At 40.7% G+C, this 19,979-nt stretch overlaps 1 protein-coding gene across 9 annotated transcripts in view; it reads right to left on the bottom strand.

Moving 5' to 3' along the window:
* ptprt (protein tyrosine phosphatase receptor type T) overlaps nt 1-19,979 on the bottom strand; it is a 555,785-nt gene that overhangs the window by 324,353 nt on the left and 211,453 nt on the right. For all 9 annotated transcript variants that reach the window (XM_061932272.1, XM_061932263.1, XM_061932264.1 and 6 more), the window contains exons 9-10: nt 13,629-13,744; nt 12,475-12,655 (exon numbers count right to left, since the gene is read on the bottom strand). In XM_061932272.1, coding sequence (XP_061788256.1) covers nt 12,475-12,655; nt 13,629-13,744 — 297 coding nt within the window. The remainder of the gene's footprint in view (nt 1-12,474; nt 12,656-13,628; nt 13,745-19,979) is intronic.

Raw genomic sequence — 19,979 nt, 5'->3', positions numbered from 1 at the left:
AGTGCGTCTGCCTCACAATACGAAGGTCCTGAGTAGTCGTGAGTTCAATCCCGGCCTCGGGATCTTTCTGTGTGGAGTTTGCATGTTCTCCCCGTGATTGCGTGGGTTCCCTCCGGGTACTCCGGCTTCCTCCCACTTCCAAAGACATGCACCTGGGGATAGGTTGATTGGCAACACTAAAATTGGTCCTAGTGTGTGAATGTGAGTGTGAATGTTGTCTGTCTATCTGTGTTGGCCCTGCGATGAGGTGGCGACTTGTCCAGGGTGTACCCCGCCGTCCGCCCGATTGTGGCTGAAATAGGCTCCAGCGCCTCCCGCGACCCCGAAGGAGAATAAGCGGTAGAAAATGGATAGATGAATAATAATAATGGTACTTGCAAGAAACATATATATCTACGAGGATTAGAGATTTAGCAGAAGCTTCACACTGTGGAGGGACATTAACCACTAACTGGCTAGCAAGGATGCTACTTTGCACTGGACTCGGTCCTTCCCATGTGTTATCAACATGCATTATTCCAATATGACAATAAGTAATAAATGCTCTATTGTCAGACAAATTCAAGTCAGTGTTTTTACCGTAAAAACAAGCGGTAATGTTGTTCCTTTTACAGTATTTCTGTGTAAAAACACTATTTCACACTAGAATTCTGGATTTTTATTATAAAATTTAATTTTTATTTTTTGTCAGTGTATACTTGCCTCCTTTCTACTTGTGTTTTTTTGTTGCATTAAAAAATATATATTTTTTCCCGATTCAAACACTTAATCATGAACTCAGTTTCAGAGGAGAATGGGCTCTCAGCCAATCACCAGGAACTTGACTAAGGCTATGTCTGCCCCTTAAGCGAACAATTATTTAGCCTAAGCCCCATTTCAGCCACACTAAACCATCGTTTAAGGTCCCCCTCCTCGGACAATTTTTTACACGGGTAAGTGCGCCGTGTATTTCTTGAATCTTCGGCTCTTAGCTTTGTATGGACTCATTGATCGTTTACAAACTGAGTTGGGAGAGGAAGCAATGCCAGAAAGACCGCGCCCCACACAAGAAGTGAAGGCGCCACAGACAACTTCATAATAAAGCGGTTTCGTAACTCGGAGCTAACCACTGGAAATATGAAGGCGAGTCATCCAGACATGCCCGTGTTTCTCCTTCTGTCTGTACAGACGCTTGTGGAAATCACACATGAATACCTTAAGAGAAAGCGATTGCAGCTATTTGGGATACAACACTTCTCAGACGGCAAGAGAACTTTCGAATGTCCAGGTCAGCTGTGATTCTACTTACCGAAAAACTTTGTCTATTTGTCAAAGCAGAGTCAACAAGAATGCGGGCTCCCGTGGATGTGATAAAAAAGGTAACGTGTGCTTTGTATTACCTGGCCGAGAAAGGAAGACTACGGAAAACGGCGAATGCTTTTGGACTGGCAAAGCAGACTGTATCCGTTATTGTCCGCTATGTATGTCACGGACTCAACGTCTCGGTCCAGAGTATATAAAGTCACCAAAACGAATGGACAATGAAGGTGAAGGCAAAAGAGTGAGGAGTGTCCTGACCAGATATCTAAATCCCTAGTTTGATTGATGTAAAATGTTCTTTATCACATTGTTTACTTACACTTGTCGATTAAAGATTTGATTAATTTATGCTGACTCAGGTGTGATTCACTACAGTAGGGTCCCACAGCACACTGGATTCCAGTTAACTGAAGTACAACAACACTGGATATTGTTCAGATAAGTTAAATGTAAGAACTTGCACACAAAGCAACACTGGAGGTGACTATGACGTGGGCATTTTCTGCGCATGCGTATTAGGTCACGTTGCGCCGGCGGATGGAGGGGGGAGGGGGTCTTAAACGACCATTGTGTGTGTGTGGATAAGGATAAGGTTAAGTGGGATTTACCCTGGATAACCTTAGCCAGGAACCTGAGCCTTGTGATTGGCACAGCAGCGATAGGGGCAGATCCTCCTCATTGGAGGCATAGGTAAAAGACCCAATGTGTGCACTGCTGACTGAAAGACATATTCTGCCTCCATTTTTGTGTTCATAACTCTGTCACAATTGCGAGGAGAATATAAAAAATTTATATTTTTAGACATATGACAACCCCCTGAAGTACGTCCTCTAACGCAGTGTTTTTCAATCTTTTTGGAGCCAAGGCACATTTTTTGCGTTGAAAAAATTCGGAGGCACACCACCAGCAGACATCATTAAAAAACAAAACTCAGTTGACAGTAAAAAGTCGTTGTCGCAATTGTTGGATATGACTTTAAAGCATAACCAAACATGCATCACTATAGCTCTTGTCTCAAAGTAGGTGTACTGTCACCACCTGGCTTATTTTGATTTTTTTTGCTGTTTTCCTGTGTGTAGTGTTTTAGTAATTGTCTTGCGCTCCTATTTTGGTGGCTTTTTCCAATTTTTTTGTATTTTCCTGTAGCAGTTTCATGTCTTCCTTTGAGCGATATTTCCTGTATCTACTTTGTTTTAGCAATCAAGAATATTTCAGTTGTTTTTATCCTTCTTTGTGGGGACATAGTTGATTGTCATGTCATGTTCGGATGTACATTGTGGACGCCGACTTTGCTCCACAATAAGTCTTTGCTGTCGTCCAGCATTCTGTTTTTGTTTACTTTGTAGCCAGTTCAGTTTTAGTTTTGTTCTGCATAGCCTTCCCTAAGCTTCAATGCCTTTTCTTAGGGGCACTCACCTTTTGTTTATTTTTGGTTTTAAGCATTAGACACCTTTTTACCTGCACTCTGCCTCCCGCTGTTTCTGACATCTACAAAGCAATTAGCTACCGGCTGCCACCTACTGATATGGAAGAGTATTACACGGTTACTCTGCCGAGCTCTAGACAGCACCGACACTCAACAACAACACATCATTTGCAGACTATAATTACTGGTTTGCAAAAAATATTTTTAACCCAAATAGGTGAAATTAGCTCATCTTAACATTATCAATAGTAGCCTCTCTTCTGGAATAGTTCCAGTAGAGTTTAAACATGCAGTGGTACGACCTCTACTTAAAAAACCAAGCCTCGACCCCTCTCTCCTCTCTAACCTCAGACCTATCTCTAATCTTCCATACATTTCCAAAATATTAGAGAAGGTTGTCTACAGTCAGTTGCTGCCCTTCTTAGAGGATAATGGTATCACTGAGCTGTTCCAGTCCGGTTTTAAAGCCCTCCACAGCACAGAGTCAGCGCTTCTAAAAGTTTTTAACGATATCCTCCTGTCAACTGATTCTGGTAAATATGTTGTCCTGGTGCTTTTAGATCTGTCTGCTGCGTTCGACACCGTCGACCACGCCACCTTAATCACTCGTCTTGAGAACTGTGTGGGCATTAAGGGCGCCGCCCTCAACTGGTTCCGGTCGTACCTAACTGACAGGAGTTTTTGTGTAAAAGTAGACAGTTTTATGTCTTCCACAGCTCCTTTACCACATGGGGTCCCCCAGGGCTCAATCCTTGCCCCAATTTTATTTGCGCTTTACCTTCTCCTCCTTGGTTCTATTTTTAGGAAGTACAGTATTGCATTTCATTTTTACGCCGATGATTGCCAGATTTATTTTCCCATGGCACAAAATAACACGGTTCAACGTCTTATTGACTGCCTGCACAACACGGTTCAACGTCTTATTGACTGCCTGCACGACATCAAAGTCTGGCTTTCAGCTAACTTCCTGAGCCTAAATGAAGATAAAACAGAAGTTATGTTGTTCGGTCCAAGTCGCTCTCCCTCCCCCAACGTTGACTTCGGCACTCTGACCCCGTATCTCAGCGACTGTGTCACAAACCTGGGGGTAAAGTTCGACTCAGATTTTAAATTCGAAAAACAAATCAGCAGCGTCGTACAAAAAAGCTTTTATCAATTACGCCAAATAGCGAAAGTGAAACCGCTTCTATCAGGACATGATCTTGAGAAATTAATCCACGCCTTTATCTCGACTCGTCTTGACTACTGTAATGCCCTGTATGTTGGCATTAGCCAGGCCTCCCTCGCCCGCCTGCAGCTTGTGCAGAACTCTGCTGCTCGTCTGCTAACACAGACCCGCAGACGTGAGCACATCACCCCTATTTTAGCGTCCCTTCACTGGCTCCCTGTGCGTTATCGAATACATTTTAAACTCCTTTTATTTGTTCTTAAATGTCTAAACAACCTCGCGCCAACCTATCTCTCAGACCTCCTTCAGCCTTACTGCCCCACCCGATCCTTAAGATCAGCCGATCAGCTGCTACTGACGGTCCCTGACACAAGGCTGAAGCTTAGAGGTGACAGAGCTTTCGCCGTTGCTGCTCCCAAGCTCTGGAACGACCTACCCCTGAGTGTTAGACAAGCCTCCTCTCTTCCTGTTTTTAAATCTCTCTTAAAAACATACTTTTATTCCATGGCTTTTAACACTGAGTGATATCCATCCTGCAATGGCGCCCCATAATACACCTGCTGTGAACCTGTTTTTATGTTTTTATGTTTTTATTTATTCTATTTTAATTATTTATTTTTTATCGTGTTCTGTTTGTGTTGTGTTGTGTTTGCTCGGTACTCGTTTTATCTTTTAACCTGTCCATTGTACAGCACTTTGGCTACCCCTGTGGTAAATTTTAAATGTGCTTTATGAATAAAGTTGATTTGATTTGATTTGATTTGATCTCCCACGGCACACCAGACTGAATCTCACGGCACAGTGGTTGAAAAACACTGCTCTAACGGAAGCCCCTCTGCATTAGGTTGATGATACATCCATAAATCCATTTTCTACCGCTTATTCCTGATACAGTCATGTATAATATGAACAAATTCAACAGAATGAAGAATTTGTGTTAGTCGGTCAGTGAAGCTCACTACAATGAAACATCAAGTGTGTTTTAACACATGCGGCATGTGCACGCGCAGCTTCCTTGGAGCCATCTCAATAAAATATACTCGCCATACTGCGCAAACAGTAATTAGCCTCCATGCGCACAATTGCTTTTCCGCTCCCTAATTAGGGAATTACAAACTGGAGCGGTACGACGATTAAATAAAAAACAATTAAGAACAAAGCAATTACGCCTTTTTTCCCCCGCCCCGAAGCAAGTGCTGCTCCGCAGTCACGTCGGGTGGGTTTTTAAGTCTTTGGAAGACGAGCGTGCACTTGGCTGGGATGCGATGTTCCCTGGAAGCTAATTCCGTGTATATTAGCGTGGAGATCATCAGGCGGGCAGTGAAGCCTGAGGACGTGTGGGATCATTACAAGGAACTTTTTAACCTGCTTATCATGCATGCTGCAGTAATGGAGTCAAGCTATTCCACTTTATCACAGACATGTTGTGCAGAGAGCTAGCAGCCATCAAAGCACTATTACGGAAACATGGAAAACGCTTCTGGAGTATTGCTTCTCCACCAAGCACCATTTCTGCTTCTTGCAGCAATCAACGCTTGGTGATGTGACACCTGTGCTGTGTCTCGATTGGCACGCTTTGGAAACCACCTCAGAAAACACTTGGCTCTCCAGTTACCACCATAATGACAATACAGTAGCCTAATCGGCCTAAGTATTCATTAAAAACAAGGCAGAGTTTTTATTTAACAAGTATATTCAATATTTTGGCCATTGTAACATTACACACAGTTTGAAGTGTAACACTGTGTTTGAAAATAGGAAAATAAAACACTGTACTTCAATCAAGTGATTAATTGGCGTACCACTAGATGGAGCCCGCGTACCACTAGTGGTACACGTACCACGGTTTGAGAATCACTGCTGTAATAGGTTTAGGACAGAATTACCCAGTCAACCTGCTCAGTGGCCTTGTGGTTAGAGTGTCCGCCCTGAGATCGGTAGGTCGTGAGTTCAAACCCCGGCCGAGTCATACAGAAGACTATTAAAATGGGACCCATTACCTCCCTGCTTGGCACTCAGAATCAAGGGTTGGAATTGGGGGTTAAATCACCAAAAATGATTCCCGAGCGTGGCCACCGCTGCTGCTCACTGCTCCCCTCACCCCACAGGGGGTGATCAAGGGTGATGGGTCAAATGCAGAGACTAATTTCCCCACACCTTGAGTGTGTGTGACAATCATTGGTACTTTAACTTTAAATATGTGCACTAAGTCTACAGAATACACAGTATACTTATCAAAGTGTACTTATGGAAGTATTGCAATGAAGACTATCCTTTGTCCTAATGAACGGATCGCAGCTGGACTGTGCAGCAAGGTTTCATCAGTTCATGCTTAAAGACTAGATAGGACAGCTATAGTCTGACTAAAGAACTAATAAAGGCTTCTTAGGTGCGGCGTGGCTCGGTTGGTAGAGCGGCTGTGCCACCAACTTGAGGGTTGCAGGTTCGATACCTGCTTCCGCCATCCTAGTCACTGCCGTTGTGTCGTTGGGCGAGACACCTTACCCACCTGCTCCCAGTGCCCAGCCACACTGGTTTGATTGTAACTTAGATAATTTCACAATGTAAAGCGCTTTGAGTAACTAGAGAAAAGCGCTATATAAATATAATTCATAAGTGAAATGGCTTCTAAGAGACTAAGATAATGTGAAAATTCCAGTTGCGATCCATTCAGTGCCCTGAGAAAATAATAACATGTATAAATATGTCCCATTCATCCATTTTCTACCGCTTGTCCCTTTCGGAGTCACAGGAGGTGCTGGCGCCTATCTCAGCTTCATTCGGGCGGAAGGCAGTGTACACCCTGGACATGAATATTCACATTAATCTCATTATGGACGTGATTTGGGATTGGGGACATTTTAAAAGGAAGTGTTTGTACCCTGCACTTCTTAGCTTCCAAAAATAATGTAATGCTATTGAATGAAGACAAGTAAAACACTAGTGCAAAGCGGAACACCGCTGCTCAGACTGAAGCTTGTCCCTTTAGAACGCCAACAAGCTCATTGATTGGCTTTCTGGCGCTGCCATCTTGCCAACGTGACAATGATTCTTGAGCTGTTTAAAAAATATATCATGTTTAATAAACAGTTGCATCAAGCAAAGACATTGTCCAGTCCCATGTTGATACTATTAACAACTTACAAACCCCGTTTCCATATGAGTTGGGAAATTGTGTTAGATGTAAATATAAACGGAATACAATGATTTGCAAATCCTTTTCAACCCATATTCAGTTGAATATGCTACAAAGACAACATATTTGATGTTCAAACTGATAAACCTTTTTTTTTTTTTGCAAATAATCATTAACTTTAGAATTTGATGCCAGCAACACATGACAAAGAAGTTAGGAAAGGTGGCAATAAATACAGATAAAGTTGAGGAATGCTCATCAAACACTTATTTGGAACACCCCACAGGTGTGCAGGCTAATTGGGAACAGGTGGGTGCCATGGTTGGGTATAAAAACAGCTTCCCAAAAAATGCTCAGGCTTTCACAAGAAAGGATGGGGCGAGGTTTACCTCTTTGTCCACAACTGCATGAGCAAATAGTCAAACAGTTTAAGTACAACGTTTCTCAAAGTGCAATTGCAAGAAATTTAGGGATTTCAACATCTACGCTCCATAATATCATCAAAAGGTTCAGAGAATCTGGAGAAATCACTCCACATAAGCGGCATGGCCGGAAACCAACATTGAATGACCGTGACCTTTGATCCCTCATACGGCTCTGTATCAATCTCTAAAGGATATCACCACATGGGCTCAGGAACACTTCAGAAAACCACTCTCACTAAATACAGTTCAACGCTACATCTGTAAGTGCAAGTTAAAGCTCTACTATGCAAAGCGAAAGCCATTTATCAACAACATCCATAAACGCCGCCAGCTTCTCTGGGCCCGAGATCATCTAAGATGGACTCATGCAAAGTGGAAAAGTGTTCTGTGGTCTGACGAGTCCACATTTCAAATTGTTTTTGGAAATATTCGACATTGTGTCATCCGGACCAAAGGGGAAGCGAACCATCCAGACTGTTATCGACACAAAGTTCAAAAGCCAGCATCTGTGATGGTATGGGGGTGCATTAGTGCCCAAGGCATGGGTAACTTACACATCTGTGAAGGCACCATTAATGCTGAAAGGTACATACAGGTTTTGGAACAACATATGCTGCCATCTAAGCGCCATCTTTTTCATAGACCCTCCTTCTTATTTCAGCAAGACAATGCCAAGCCACATTCAGCACGTGTTACAACAGCGTGGCTTTGTAAAAAAAGAGCGCGGGTACTTTCCTGGGCCGCCTGCAGTCCAGACCTGTCTCCCATCGAAAATGTGTGGCGCATTATGAAGTGTAAAATACGACAGCGGAGACTCCGGACTGTTGAACGACTGAAGCTCTACATAAAACAAGAATGGGAAAGAATTCCACTTTCAAAGCTTCAACAATTAGTTTCCTCAGTTCCCAAACGTTTACTGAGTGTTGTTAAAAAGAAAGGCCATGTAACACAGTGGTGAACATGCCCTTTCTTAACTACTTTGGCACATGTTGCAGCCATGAAATTTAATTATTATTGGCAAAAAATAAAGTTTATGAGTTTGAACATCAAATAGCTTGTCTTTGTAGGGCATTCAATTGAATATGGGTTGAAAAGGATTTGCAAATCATTGTATTCCGTTTATATCTAACACAATTTCCCAACTCATATGGAAACGGGGTTTGTAAAAATGATCCATCTAAGGTACAGTGAGTAAAGACTAAAACTTCTATTTGCGATAAATCACGATTATTTCGGGGTAACTGCAGACAAAATGTGATTCAACATGATTGTTTGACAATCAGTGAGATACACAAAAGTTATGTCCCTTGTCTGACACGCCCAATTCTGAGTTCTCTACAAAATTGTCTGCTGTGTTGTGTTGTATTGTGTTGTGTTGTGCTGCGTGTGTGACAGAATGTAAATGTAGTCACTAGTAGAATACAGTGATTGTAAGTAGCAGGGTAAGCTCTTGAGTTGTATTACTATGTCATTTTATATTTGCAATCTTACATTTTTGTTTTGTTAATGGCAACAGTAAAGCACAGTAATTTGTATTATATAGAGCTAATGTTATTGTAATGCCAGCATTAATACGAGCCGTTGTAGTACTGGAGGACTCCAGCAGGGGGTGCGTTGTGCTAGGAGCTATACTAGTGGACACCTGACTTCCTCCTGGCAGTCATTACAGACATGAGCAGAACGAAGGTGTGTCCTCATCTCCAGAGGTGGGACCAAGTCATTGTTTTGCAAGTCATAAGTAAGTCTCAAGTCTTTGCCCTCAAGTCCGAGTCAAGTCCCGAGTCAAGACAGGCAAGCCCCGAGTCAAGTCCAAAGTCAAGACTGGAAAGTCTCAAGTCAAGTCCTAAGTCCTGCATTTTGAGTTTCGAGTCCTTTCAAGTCCTTTTAACCACAGACTAATATATTAACACAGATTGTGTATGCTTTTCAAACGCTGTATTTATTTATTAAAACAAGTGCATTTTAAATTGCAGGAAAGAAAATTGTGCTGACATTGCACTTTATAATAGCACTATTAACCAGTCATTTTAAACATTAACTCATTCCTTTACAGAACAAACACATTGAAAAATAAAGTGCAAATGTACTTATTTGTACAAAAGTGTTAACATTGAAAAAACATGACATATACGTGAACATAACAAAAAAGTTGTACTTTTTATATGTCAGGGCCCTATGCTGCATTGCATTTGCAAAAGACCAAATTAGCCAAGAGTCTGTCAGTCATTTGTGCACGATGGGGGCGTAGTATGATGCCACCATGGCTGAAAACTCGCTCCACTGGAGCACTGGAGGCAGGCACTGCCAAGACTCTCATGGCCACTCGGAAGAGTGAAGGAAGAGTCTTCATGTTCAATGCCCAGAACAAAAGGGGGGAGAGAGTTGTTTTGGGTTGGTGCACTACTTGTAAGTGTATCTTGTGTTTTTTATGTTGATTTAATTAAAAAAAAAAAAAAAAAAAAAAAATTTTCTTGTGCGGCCCGATACCAATCGATCCACGGACCAGTACCGGGCCGCGGCCCGGTGGTTGGGGACCACTGAGGTAAACAACCAACAGTATGTCAGAAAGCTAGCTAAAACGGTACACATATTCATAATATAGTATACATTTTAACTGACCTTTATTTTACTATTTTTGTCTTTTTTTAGGTGGCTAAAATACGCGGTGCTGCTGACCGCCGTCTAACGTTATGTGTGATATATTGACTAACGTAACCCTGCTTGAAAAAAATCACTGAACAAAAAGTATGAATAAGGTAGTGAACTGCAACAGATTCCCGTGTTTGCAATAACGTTATAACGTTAGCAGTGAGTTTACAGCCTCACCGATTTAACTACACAGCAAATAAAAGTCACGTTACTTAGCCAATAAACGTTATCTTACATTCAAAACTTACCCTTCTTTGTGCAACTTCAAATGCCGGACGAAGTTGGAAGTTGTTGCCTCTCCATCAGTCATTTTCGAACCGCATGTGTTGCATACTGCAAACCGTTTTGTGTTGACCACCTCGTAATTTTTATACCCAAACAAAATTATTTTATGTATCATTTTTTGTTCACTGGCGTGTGGTTTGGACATGTCTTCTTCGTTGGTTGTCCTGCAATTTGATTGGATGAATGCTGTGTGATGAAAACAAAGTAGATCTAATTTGATTGGCTGTTGTACTGAGACCACACCAGCTGACACACGCAACGCTGATAGACAAGTACACAATGAAAAATACGGAGCGCTCCCGAATAACTTTTTCATCTTTGGGTTTTGGGGAATGTAGCAAGTCATGTCAAGTCATGTGAATTCAAAAGGCTCAAGTCCAAGTGAAGTCACAAGTCATTGATGTTAAAGTCTAAGTCGAGTTGCAAGTCTTTTTACATTTTGTCAAGTCGAGTCTAAAGTCATCAAATTCATGACTCGAGTCTGACTCGAGTCCAAGTCATGTGACTCGAGTCCACACCTCTGCTCATCTCCCTTCTCAGGTACAAGTGTCTTTGCGTAAATCGTTTTATCCCCGAGTGTATCTTTATAGTGTTTAAACATGTTTGAAAGGGTATATTTTTATGATATGTGTCTTTTCAGTCGACGAGGCTTTATACATAATCAAGCTAATGCTAAAGCTAATTGCACTGCCGATGTCGAAGCTGATGCTAACTGCAGCAATTGTGTTAAATATATAAAAAGGTACTGTGCGTAGTTAATGTTTAATCTGTGTATATTTCTGCTGATATGTGTATTTACTACAGTTTCTGGGACTAATTCAGTGTAGTCTGTTTAATATTAAGGAAGGATGTTACTAAAGCAGTATAGGCCTACTGTGTTGGGTGAATTTCTGTATTTACTTGAGACTACTTCCAAAACTGTTACACTAAGGCAGTGATTTTCAACCTTTTTTGAGCCAAGACACATTTTTTTCATTGAAAAAATGCGGAGGCACACCACCAGCATAAAAACAATAAAAAATGAAACTCGGCAGCCGATATTGACAGTAAAACGTTGTTAGATATGAATTCAAACCATAACTAAGCATGCATTACTATAGCTCATCACTATAGCTCTTGTCTCAAAGTATTGTCACGACCTGTCACATGACGCCGCGACTTATTTAGAGTTTTTTTGTGTTTTCCTGTATGTAGTGTTTTAGCTTTTCCTGTTTTGTCGGTATTTTCCTGTAGCAGTTTCATGTCTTCCTTTAAGCGCTATTCCCCGCACCTGCTTTGTTTTAGCAATCAAGAATATTTCAGTTGTGCGGACACTATCCTTCTTTGTGGGGACATTGTTGATTGTCATGTCATGTTCGGATGTACTTTGTGTACACTGTCTGCTCCACACGCTGTAAGTCTTTGCTGTCGTCCAGCATTCTGTTTTTGTTTACTTTGTAGCCAGTTCAGTTTTAGTTTCATTCTGCATAGCCTTCCCTAAGCTTCAATGCCTTTTCTTAGCGGCACTCGCCTTCTGTTTATTTTTGGTTTAAGCATTAGACACCTTTTGACCTGCACACTGCCTCCCGCCGTCGTCTGCATATTGTGATCACGACAAAGCAATTAGCTACCAGCTTTCACCTACTGATATGGAAGAGTATTACATGGTTACTCTGCCAAGCTCTAGACAGCACCGACACTCAACAACAACACATTATTTGCGGATTATAATTGCTGGTTTGCAAAAAAAAAATGTTTAACCCAATTAGGTGAAATTACATAATCTCCCACGGCACACCAGACTGTATCTCACGGCACACCAGTGTGCCACGGCACAGTGGTTGAAAAACACTGCACTAAGGGAAAGTCTATTAGTGCAAAGAACAGGAAAACCTACTCGATTGTTATTTGAATGTATATTCGTATAATAATACTAATGTATTTTATGAATATTTGTTGCAATACTGTGTACTTGTACATGTTTGGTATTTGATTTATTCCTGGCAGTCATTACAGACGTGAGCAGAACTAAGTCATGTCCTCGTGTCTGTATACTCAAACATCTCCCTTCTCAGGGCGATTACCATGTGGTTGTGTGTGCGCTCACCATCCTCCTCCGTTTGCTTAACGATTTCCTCGCTCTCTTTGCTGCCCTCGGGGTTGGCCAGAACCAGCCGCAGTCGCACCGTGACGAAGGGCCTAAGGTCCCTGAGGGTGTAGCGCGATGACGTCTGGATGAGCTCCTCGGCCGCGAATTCCTGCTGGTTGAAGACGTACTGGTACTGCACCTGCAGAGGGAGACGGACCTGTCCTCATTCTTCCACAGCAAACAATTCAAAGCATTATTTGATGAAAAATAAAGACTCACGGACAAATAAAGACTGTAGTCCAGGGGTGTCAAACGCGGGCCTGATCCGGTTTTATCCGACCCGTGAGATGAGTTTGCCAAGTATTAAAATGAGCTGCTTTTTTTTAATGAAAGAAACTGCTGTTCTAATTGTGTCCACTGGATGTCACAATTCCAATTCTGTTTGGCAAGCAAACGGTTTATACCGAGACCAAGCAAGAGGTACACAGTAAAGGGTGACTGTGGCTCCTCCTCCTCGACCCACATGCAACTTAAAACCTGCCGTTTTACGTCTTCTGCTTCGAACACATCGTTATTTGGCACCCTGACTCCCCCAAAATGTCTCTGTCAAACACGAGAAAAGTGATCTTAACCGTTTGAATAGTTCTTACCTCCGTTTCTTATGGTTTGTTGAGTTAGCACTGGATTGAAACATGGACATGACATAGGAGGTATTTGATGCCTCGAGGAGTTTACATGTTGTGTTTTTTGTTCAATCCCAGAATGACTGTGACTTAATCATGGCTTTGTAGAAACACTAAGACCAAGTTTAAGCTCATTGTGTTTTTTGAAGCGGCACCAATTTGCTCAGAATTTTCAACAAACTTGAGGTGTTTTGTCCAGATTGTGATTTGTACGTTTTCAGAATGTGCTTGTTCAATTTTTAGCCAAAGTAAAACAACCTGGAGTTGTCTTTATTTTTAAGTTATCATGCCACGATTTTACATTGCGGCCCACTTAGGAATAGATTTTCCTCCAAGCGGCCCCTGAGCTAAAATGACTTTGACACCCCTGCTGTAGTCCAACAACTCAACTATTCATTAAGAAGTATACTAATACATAATGATAACTTATAAAGAATAACGTTTCGACAATAAGGGTGATAAAATACTGTTTGTAATGTAATGTCGTACCGTCAGATTGTAGCTATGACAGCGTGTTACGGCGTAGCCAAACGTCTCCCACTGTATGGTCAACAGACGGGCCCTGACGTCCACGACGTTGACGCTCTGGGGACCGTGGACCGGATCTGAAGGAGACACAATTAGACCAGAAGAAAAGTTAGTCATAATTGATTGCATTCCTATTCCAAACTGTTGTCAATTCCGACAAAGGCTAACACCACCTGCTGATCTAGAAGAGCATATCAAGCTCGTGATTACGTCATGACCAGGAAATAGACACATTCATTAAGAACGGGAATCTTACAACAACTCACCTTTCATTTCCGATTCTTAGAGTGGTGATTCAATTTATGAATTTGTATTTGTATTTTTTATTTTTTGTCCTGTCCAGCTACTCAGGCAAATCATATTGTTGATGTAGATGCCCCAATCGGCTGTAAAAATGTATTTTAGAAGAGAAAAGTGTGGGATACTTCTCTTGTTGCCTTATTTGTATTTGACTTTATTAAATGGATTTATATTATTATTTGGTGCAGCCGGGCCGGAGCAGGAGGGGATAGAAAGAGAAAAAAAGGAAGACAGAGGGGAAATTTGCGGGGACAAAAGGGGGATTAGACAGAGGCAACAACAACAGCAAACACAACAATAACAACAACAACAGAACAACATCAGCAAATAGGATATGCACATATATAATGGTAAAAGTGATAGCAAATAAGCAGTTAGTGAAATAAATATTAATAATACAGAAATGACAATGAGCAATATTACACTACAAATGGAGCAATACAAATACCAATAGAAATAGCACTATTTATAATGAATAATAATAATTGCCTGTATTATCAACAATACAATTGTTTTAAAATGCAACCATACATATATGTAATGATAACTTGTAATACAAAAGAAAGCAGATAAATAGAGGGGAATAAAGAGAAGCCAACTATATTAACCTTGTAGATTGTTATAGTAAGAAATATTGTTACTAAATTGTTTCTTGATTCAATACAATTCTTGAGTTCTCACAATTTATTATTTGGTAACAAGTTACAAAAGCTTCTGAGTGCTGACATATTATGGAAAAATTCTGAATCTATTTAGAATGAGAATAAATCACAATTCAGATGATAATGAAACTTTTTGAGCACCCCAAACATTCATGCTGAACAGTCTCTCCCACACTTTCATTTCTTTGTGGCGGCTTGGCTACCGCTTTACACATCAGATGACTGCAAAAAAACATTTTTTTTTTTTAGCTCAACTCGTCATGAAATAAAAGATATAAAGTAAAGTGTAAGCTACTGTATGTGCCAATTTACACACTCTGTTTACCTAAACGAGTCACACAACAAGCGCACATTGTTGCTGCCATATGTTGGACTGCCATCCGGCGCTTTGTGTAGCATGACTGACGGCGCGCTAACAAGCTCGTTTAAAGCTCCAGCACCACAAAGCTGGTTCTGCCTAATTAGCGTCAATCAGTGAACAACGGCGACCTAAACAGGTCACAAGATACACTCATTAGCCACGTGATATTACGTGTGTTTCACTAATCAATGAATGATTTGCAACACGCTGAGAGAAACTAAGTCTGTGTGTACAACAACAACTTGTTTTAGAATTTAGAGGGGGGGCTTTCTCTTTCCATTGGGTCTCATTTTCAAGTCCTTACTGTTAAACAAACATCCAAAGTAATTGCACTGCAGCATTAGAACAGTAACACTGATTACATTTTCTGAAAGAAATTAAGCCTCATATTTATTATTGTTATTACATTTTCCGAACGATCCCAACTAAGGAAATCAACTAGGTTTGCATGATAGACGATGTACAATATAAATAATATAAATTTGGCTGACGATAAAGCTTTTAATACTATCGTCATATTGGGACGACGCATGATGACTAATCTACAAACCCCGTTTCCATATGAGTTAATAAACGGAATACAAGGATTTGCAAATCATTTTCAAGCCATATTCAGTTGAATATGCTACAAAGACAACATATTTGATGTTCAAACTGATAAACATTTTTTTTCTGCAAATAATCATTAACTTTAGAATTTGATTCCAGCAACACGTGACAAAGAAGTTGGGAAAGGTGGCAATAAATACTGATAAAGTTGAGGAATGCTCATCAAACACTTATTTGGAACATCACAAAGGTGAACAGGCAAATTGGGAACAGGTGGGTGCCATGATTGGGTGTAAAAGTAGATTCCATGAAATGCTCAGTCATTCACAAACAAGGATGGGGCGAGGGTCACCACTTTGTCAACAAATGCGTGAGCATATTGTTGAACAGTTTAAGAAAAACCTTTCTCATCCAGCTATTGCAAGGAATTTAGGGATTTCCCCATCTACGGTCCGTAATATCATCAAAGGGTTCAGAGAATCTGGAGAAATCACTGCACGTAAGCAGCTAAGCCTGTGACCTTCGATCCCTCAGGCTGTACTGCATCAACAAGTGACATCAGTGTGTAAAGGATATCACCACGTGGGCTCAGGAACACTTCAGAAACCCACTGTCAGTAACTACAGTTGGTCGCTACATCTGTAAGTGCAAGTTAAAACTCTCCTATGCAAGGCGAAAACCGTTTATCAACAACACCCAGAAAAACAGTTGGCTTCGCTGGGCCTGAGCTCATCTAAGATGGACTGATACAAAGTGGAAAAGTGTTCTGTGGTCTGACGAGTCCACATTTCAAATTGTTTTTGGAAACTGTGGACGTCGTGTCCTCCGGACCAAAGAGGAAAAGAATCATCCGGATTGTCATAGGCGCAAAGTTGAAAAGCCAGCATCTGTGATGGTATGGAGGTGTATTAGTGCCCAAGACATGGGTAACTTACACATCTGTGAAGGCGCCATTAATACTGAAAGGTACATGCAGGTTTTGGAGCAACATATGTTGCCATCCAAGCAACGTTACCATGGACGCCCCTGCTTATTTCAGCAAGACAATGCCAAGCCACGTGTTACATCAACGTGACTTCATAGTAAAAGAGTGCGTGTACTAGACTGGCCTGCCTGTAGTCCAGACCAGTCTTCCATTGAAAATGTGTGGCGCATTATGAAGCCTAAAATACCACAACGGAGACCCCCGGACTGTTGAACAACTTAAGCTGTACATCAAGCAAGAATGGGAAAGAATTCCACCTGAGAAGCTTAAAAAATGTGTCTCCTCAGTTCCCAAACGTTTACTGAGTGTTGTTAAAAGGAAAGGCCATGTAACACAGTGAACATAGTGAACATGCCCTTTCCCAACTACTTTGGCACGTGTTGCAGCCATGAAATTCTAAGTTAATTATTATTTGCAAAAAAAAATAAAGTTGATAAGTTTGAACTTCAAATATCTTGTCTTTGTAGTGCATTCAAATGAATATGGGTTGAAAAGGATTTGCAAATCATTGTATTCCGTTTATATTTACATCTAACACAATTTCCCAACTCATATGGAAATGGGGTTTGTAGCTGTGTTCCATGAATTTGATAGCGACAAGCAGATGACCGTGTCCTCAACGCAATGTTTCTCCTCAGTGCAGAGCAAATTCCAAGACTACAAACCTTGCTTAAATATCAGAAAATAAACTTTGTTCATTACAAGCGCCATTATCACTGGAGGATGAGGAAAAGCTAAACATGCTATACTATACATCGTAGGAGGATATGCTAACCCAGGGGTGTCAAAGTCATTTTAGATCGGGGGCCGTAGTGGTAAAATCACGGCACGATAACTTAAAAATAAAGACAACTTCAGATGGTTTTCTTTGTTTAAAAATAGAACAAGCACATTCTGAAAATGTACAAATCATAATGTTGTTGGGTTTTTTTACACTTAAATGTTGCGGTTAATAGTATTCTACCTTTATTTGTCGTTATTTATACTTTCTGAATAAATGATGTGATAATGTTCATCAGTCAACTCATTGGTGTTCATTTTCAATCTATCAAGATAAAAAAATAATATTAAAATCAAATTACAGGATGTGCTGATGTACTAACATCATGTGGTTTATTTGTTTTACATATACAGCATAATCTACATAGATACAAAGAATTGTTATTGCGACATCTACTGGACACATTTACAATAGCAGTTTCTTTCATTCAAAAATGTCGGCTCATTTTTATACTTAGCAAACTCATCCGGATAAAACCTGTTCGTTTGACACCCCTGTGCTAACCGCTAACCAGGAGCTTTATTATAAACAGTGGTTGGTGAATATTACGAATATCGAAAGTAACGATGCCAAGTGTAGTATAAGTACATAGTCAATACTACAGTGATTAGTAGGGGGGTAACGACTGATCGATAAATTGATTTATATTCCTAAATTTTAAGTACATCAATTTGTGCTCTGCAAATTTTGTTTCGCGTAAAATTACCAGATTGTTTAAAAAGGAAATCGATCGATTTAATTGATACTATATAACAGAAAACATTGGGTTTAAGAATGTCAGATTTTATATGAAGTTTAGCACTTTTAAAAATAAGGACATTAAACCTTTAGCCTAAATATGGCGGGTACCTATGTTAGTCGAGAAAAGTCATACCAAACGCAAACACCACAAGACAATATCATAAATTACAAGGCAAAAACTTTCAGCTACAGCACGATTGCAAAAGTCACAACAAATACAAATGACACAACACAATAATTTAAAGCCGCAACACAACTTTAAGCCACAAAAGACTCGACCGAAACAATGAAAGTGACAGTGAAGCAAGTTACGGCAACGGACCAACTTCCGGAACACGAGAACTGGCACATAAGGAGAAATCATTTAATCAGAAAGAAAGAAATACAAAATATGGATCAAAGAGGTTATGGAAACTAGGACGCGAGGGGTCGACACCATCAACAGGGATGGGGGAGCATACATGCTTCCGCACACCTGGGACGCTGTCTGTCATCAGCGACGTCAAGGCGGAGAACAGATACGGTATGGCTGGATTGGGTAGCTTTATTTAGCAGGTAAATCCACTGTTACACTGTTGGTTACTATAATTTAATGAAAATTGCTTCAGTGTTTAAAATGTGACCAGAAAATGTTTCCTCTTGTTAATTCAACCTAAAGGGTTGGTTGCACTTTATTCAAATAAGATGTGAATGCATTGGCCAATAATTGTTGTTTACTTGTTTGTGTCCATAGTTCATGTATACATAATTACCTTACAATAAATACCATGAATATAGGAAACTTCACCTGCAATGTCCATTATCTAGTATTTTATTTCACAGTCACACTGATTTTTTTTTTTTTTTTTTTTTCTAAAAATGTCAACTGACCGAATTGTTTCGAATCGAATCGTTCTAAAGAAAATTGGATCGTCCCTGAATCATATCCGCAACCACAAATATTGAATTGCATTGTTACATCCGTTGTGATTAGCTTTGTGTTTTTTTTAATCATCATTATTTTTATTGTTAATGTTTACAAATCATCCCTGTACACAGGAGGACTTTAAAGGCCTACTGAAAGCCACTACTACCGACCACGCAGTCTGATAGTTTGTATATCAATGATGAAATCTTAACATTGCAACACATGCCAATACGGCCGGGTTAGCTTACTAAAGTGCAATTTTAAATTTCACGCGAAATATCCTGCTGAAAACGTCTCGGTATGATGACGTCAGTGCGTGACGTCACGGATTGTAGAGGACATTTTGGGACAGCATGGTGGCCAGCTATTAAGTCGTCTGTTTTCATCGCAAAATTCCACAGTATTCTGGACATCTGTGTTGGTGAATCTTTTGCAATTTATTCAATGAACAATGGAGACAGCAAAGAAGAAAGCTGTAGGTGGGAAGCGGTGTATTGCGGCCGACTGCAGCAACACAAACACAGCCGGTGTTTCATTGTTTAAATTCCCGGAAGATGACAGTCAAGCTTTACCATTGGCCTGTGGAGAACTGGGACAACAGAGACTCTTACCAGGAGGACTTTGAGTTGGATGCGCAGACACGGTACCGTGAGTACGCATGCAGCTGCGGCTTCCAAACATTTGATCGCTTGCCCGTACGTGCGTGCCGCTATGTGCATGTCACGTACGTAACTTTGGGGACTTTGGGGAAATATATGTGCTGTATGAACTTTGGGGAGGTGAACGGTACTTTGGGCTGTGGGATTGAGTGTGTTGTGCAGGTGTTTGAGTTGTATTGGCGGGTTATATGGACGGGAGGGGGGAGGTGTTTGTTATGCGGTATTAATTTGTGGCATATTAAATATAAGCCTGGTTGTGTTGTGGCTAATAGAGTATATATATGTCTTGTGTTTATTTACTGTTTTAGTCATTCCCAGCTGAATATCAGGTCCCACCCGCCTTTCACAGCATCTTCCCTATCTGAAT

This window comes from Nerophis lumbriciformis, linkage group LG38 (assembly GCF_033978685.3).
Source record: "Nerophis lumbriciformis linkage group LG38, RoL_Nlum_v2.1, whole genome shotgun sequence".
NCBI classification, from domain to species: domain Eukaryota; kingdom Metazoa; phylum Chordata; class Actinopteri; order Syngnathiformes; family Syngnathidae; genus Nerophis; species Nerophis lumbriciformis.
Note: the sequence above shows the minus strand (reverse complement) of the source record. Positions and strands in the feature narration are given on the sequence as shown.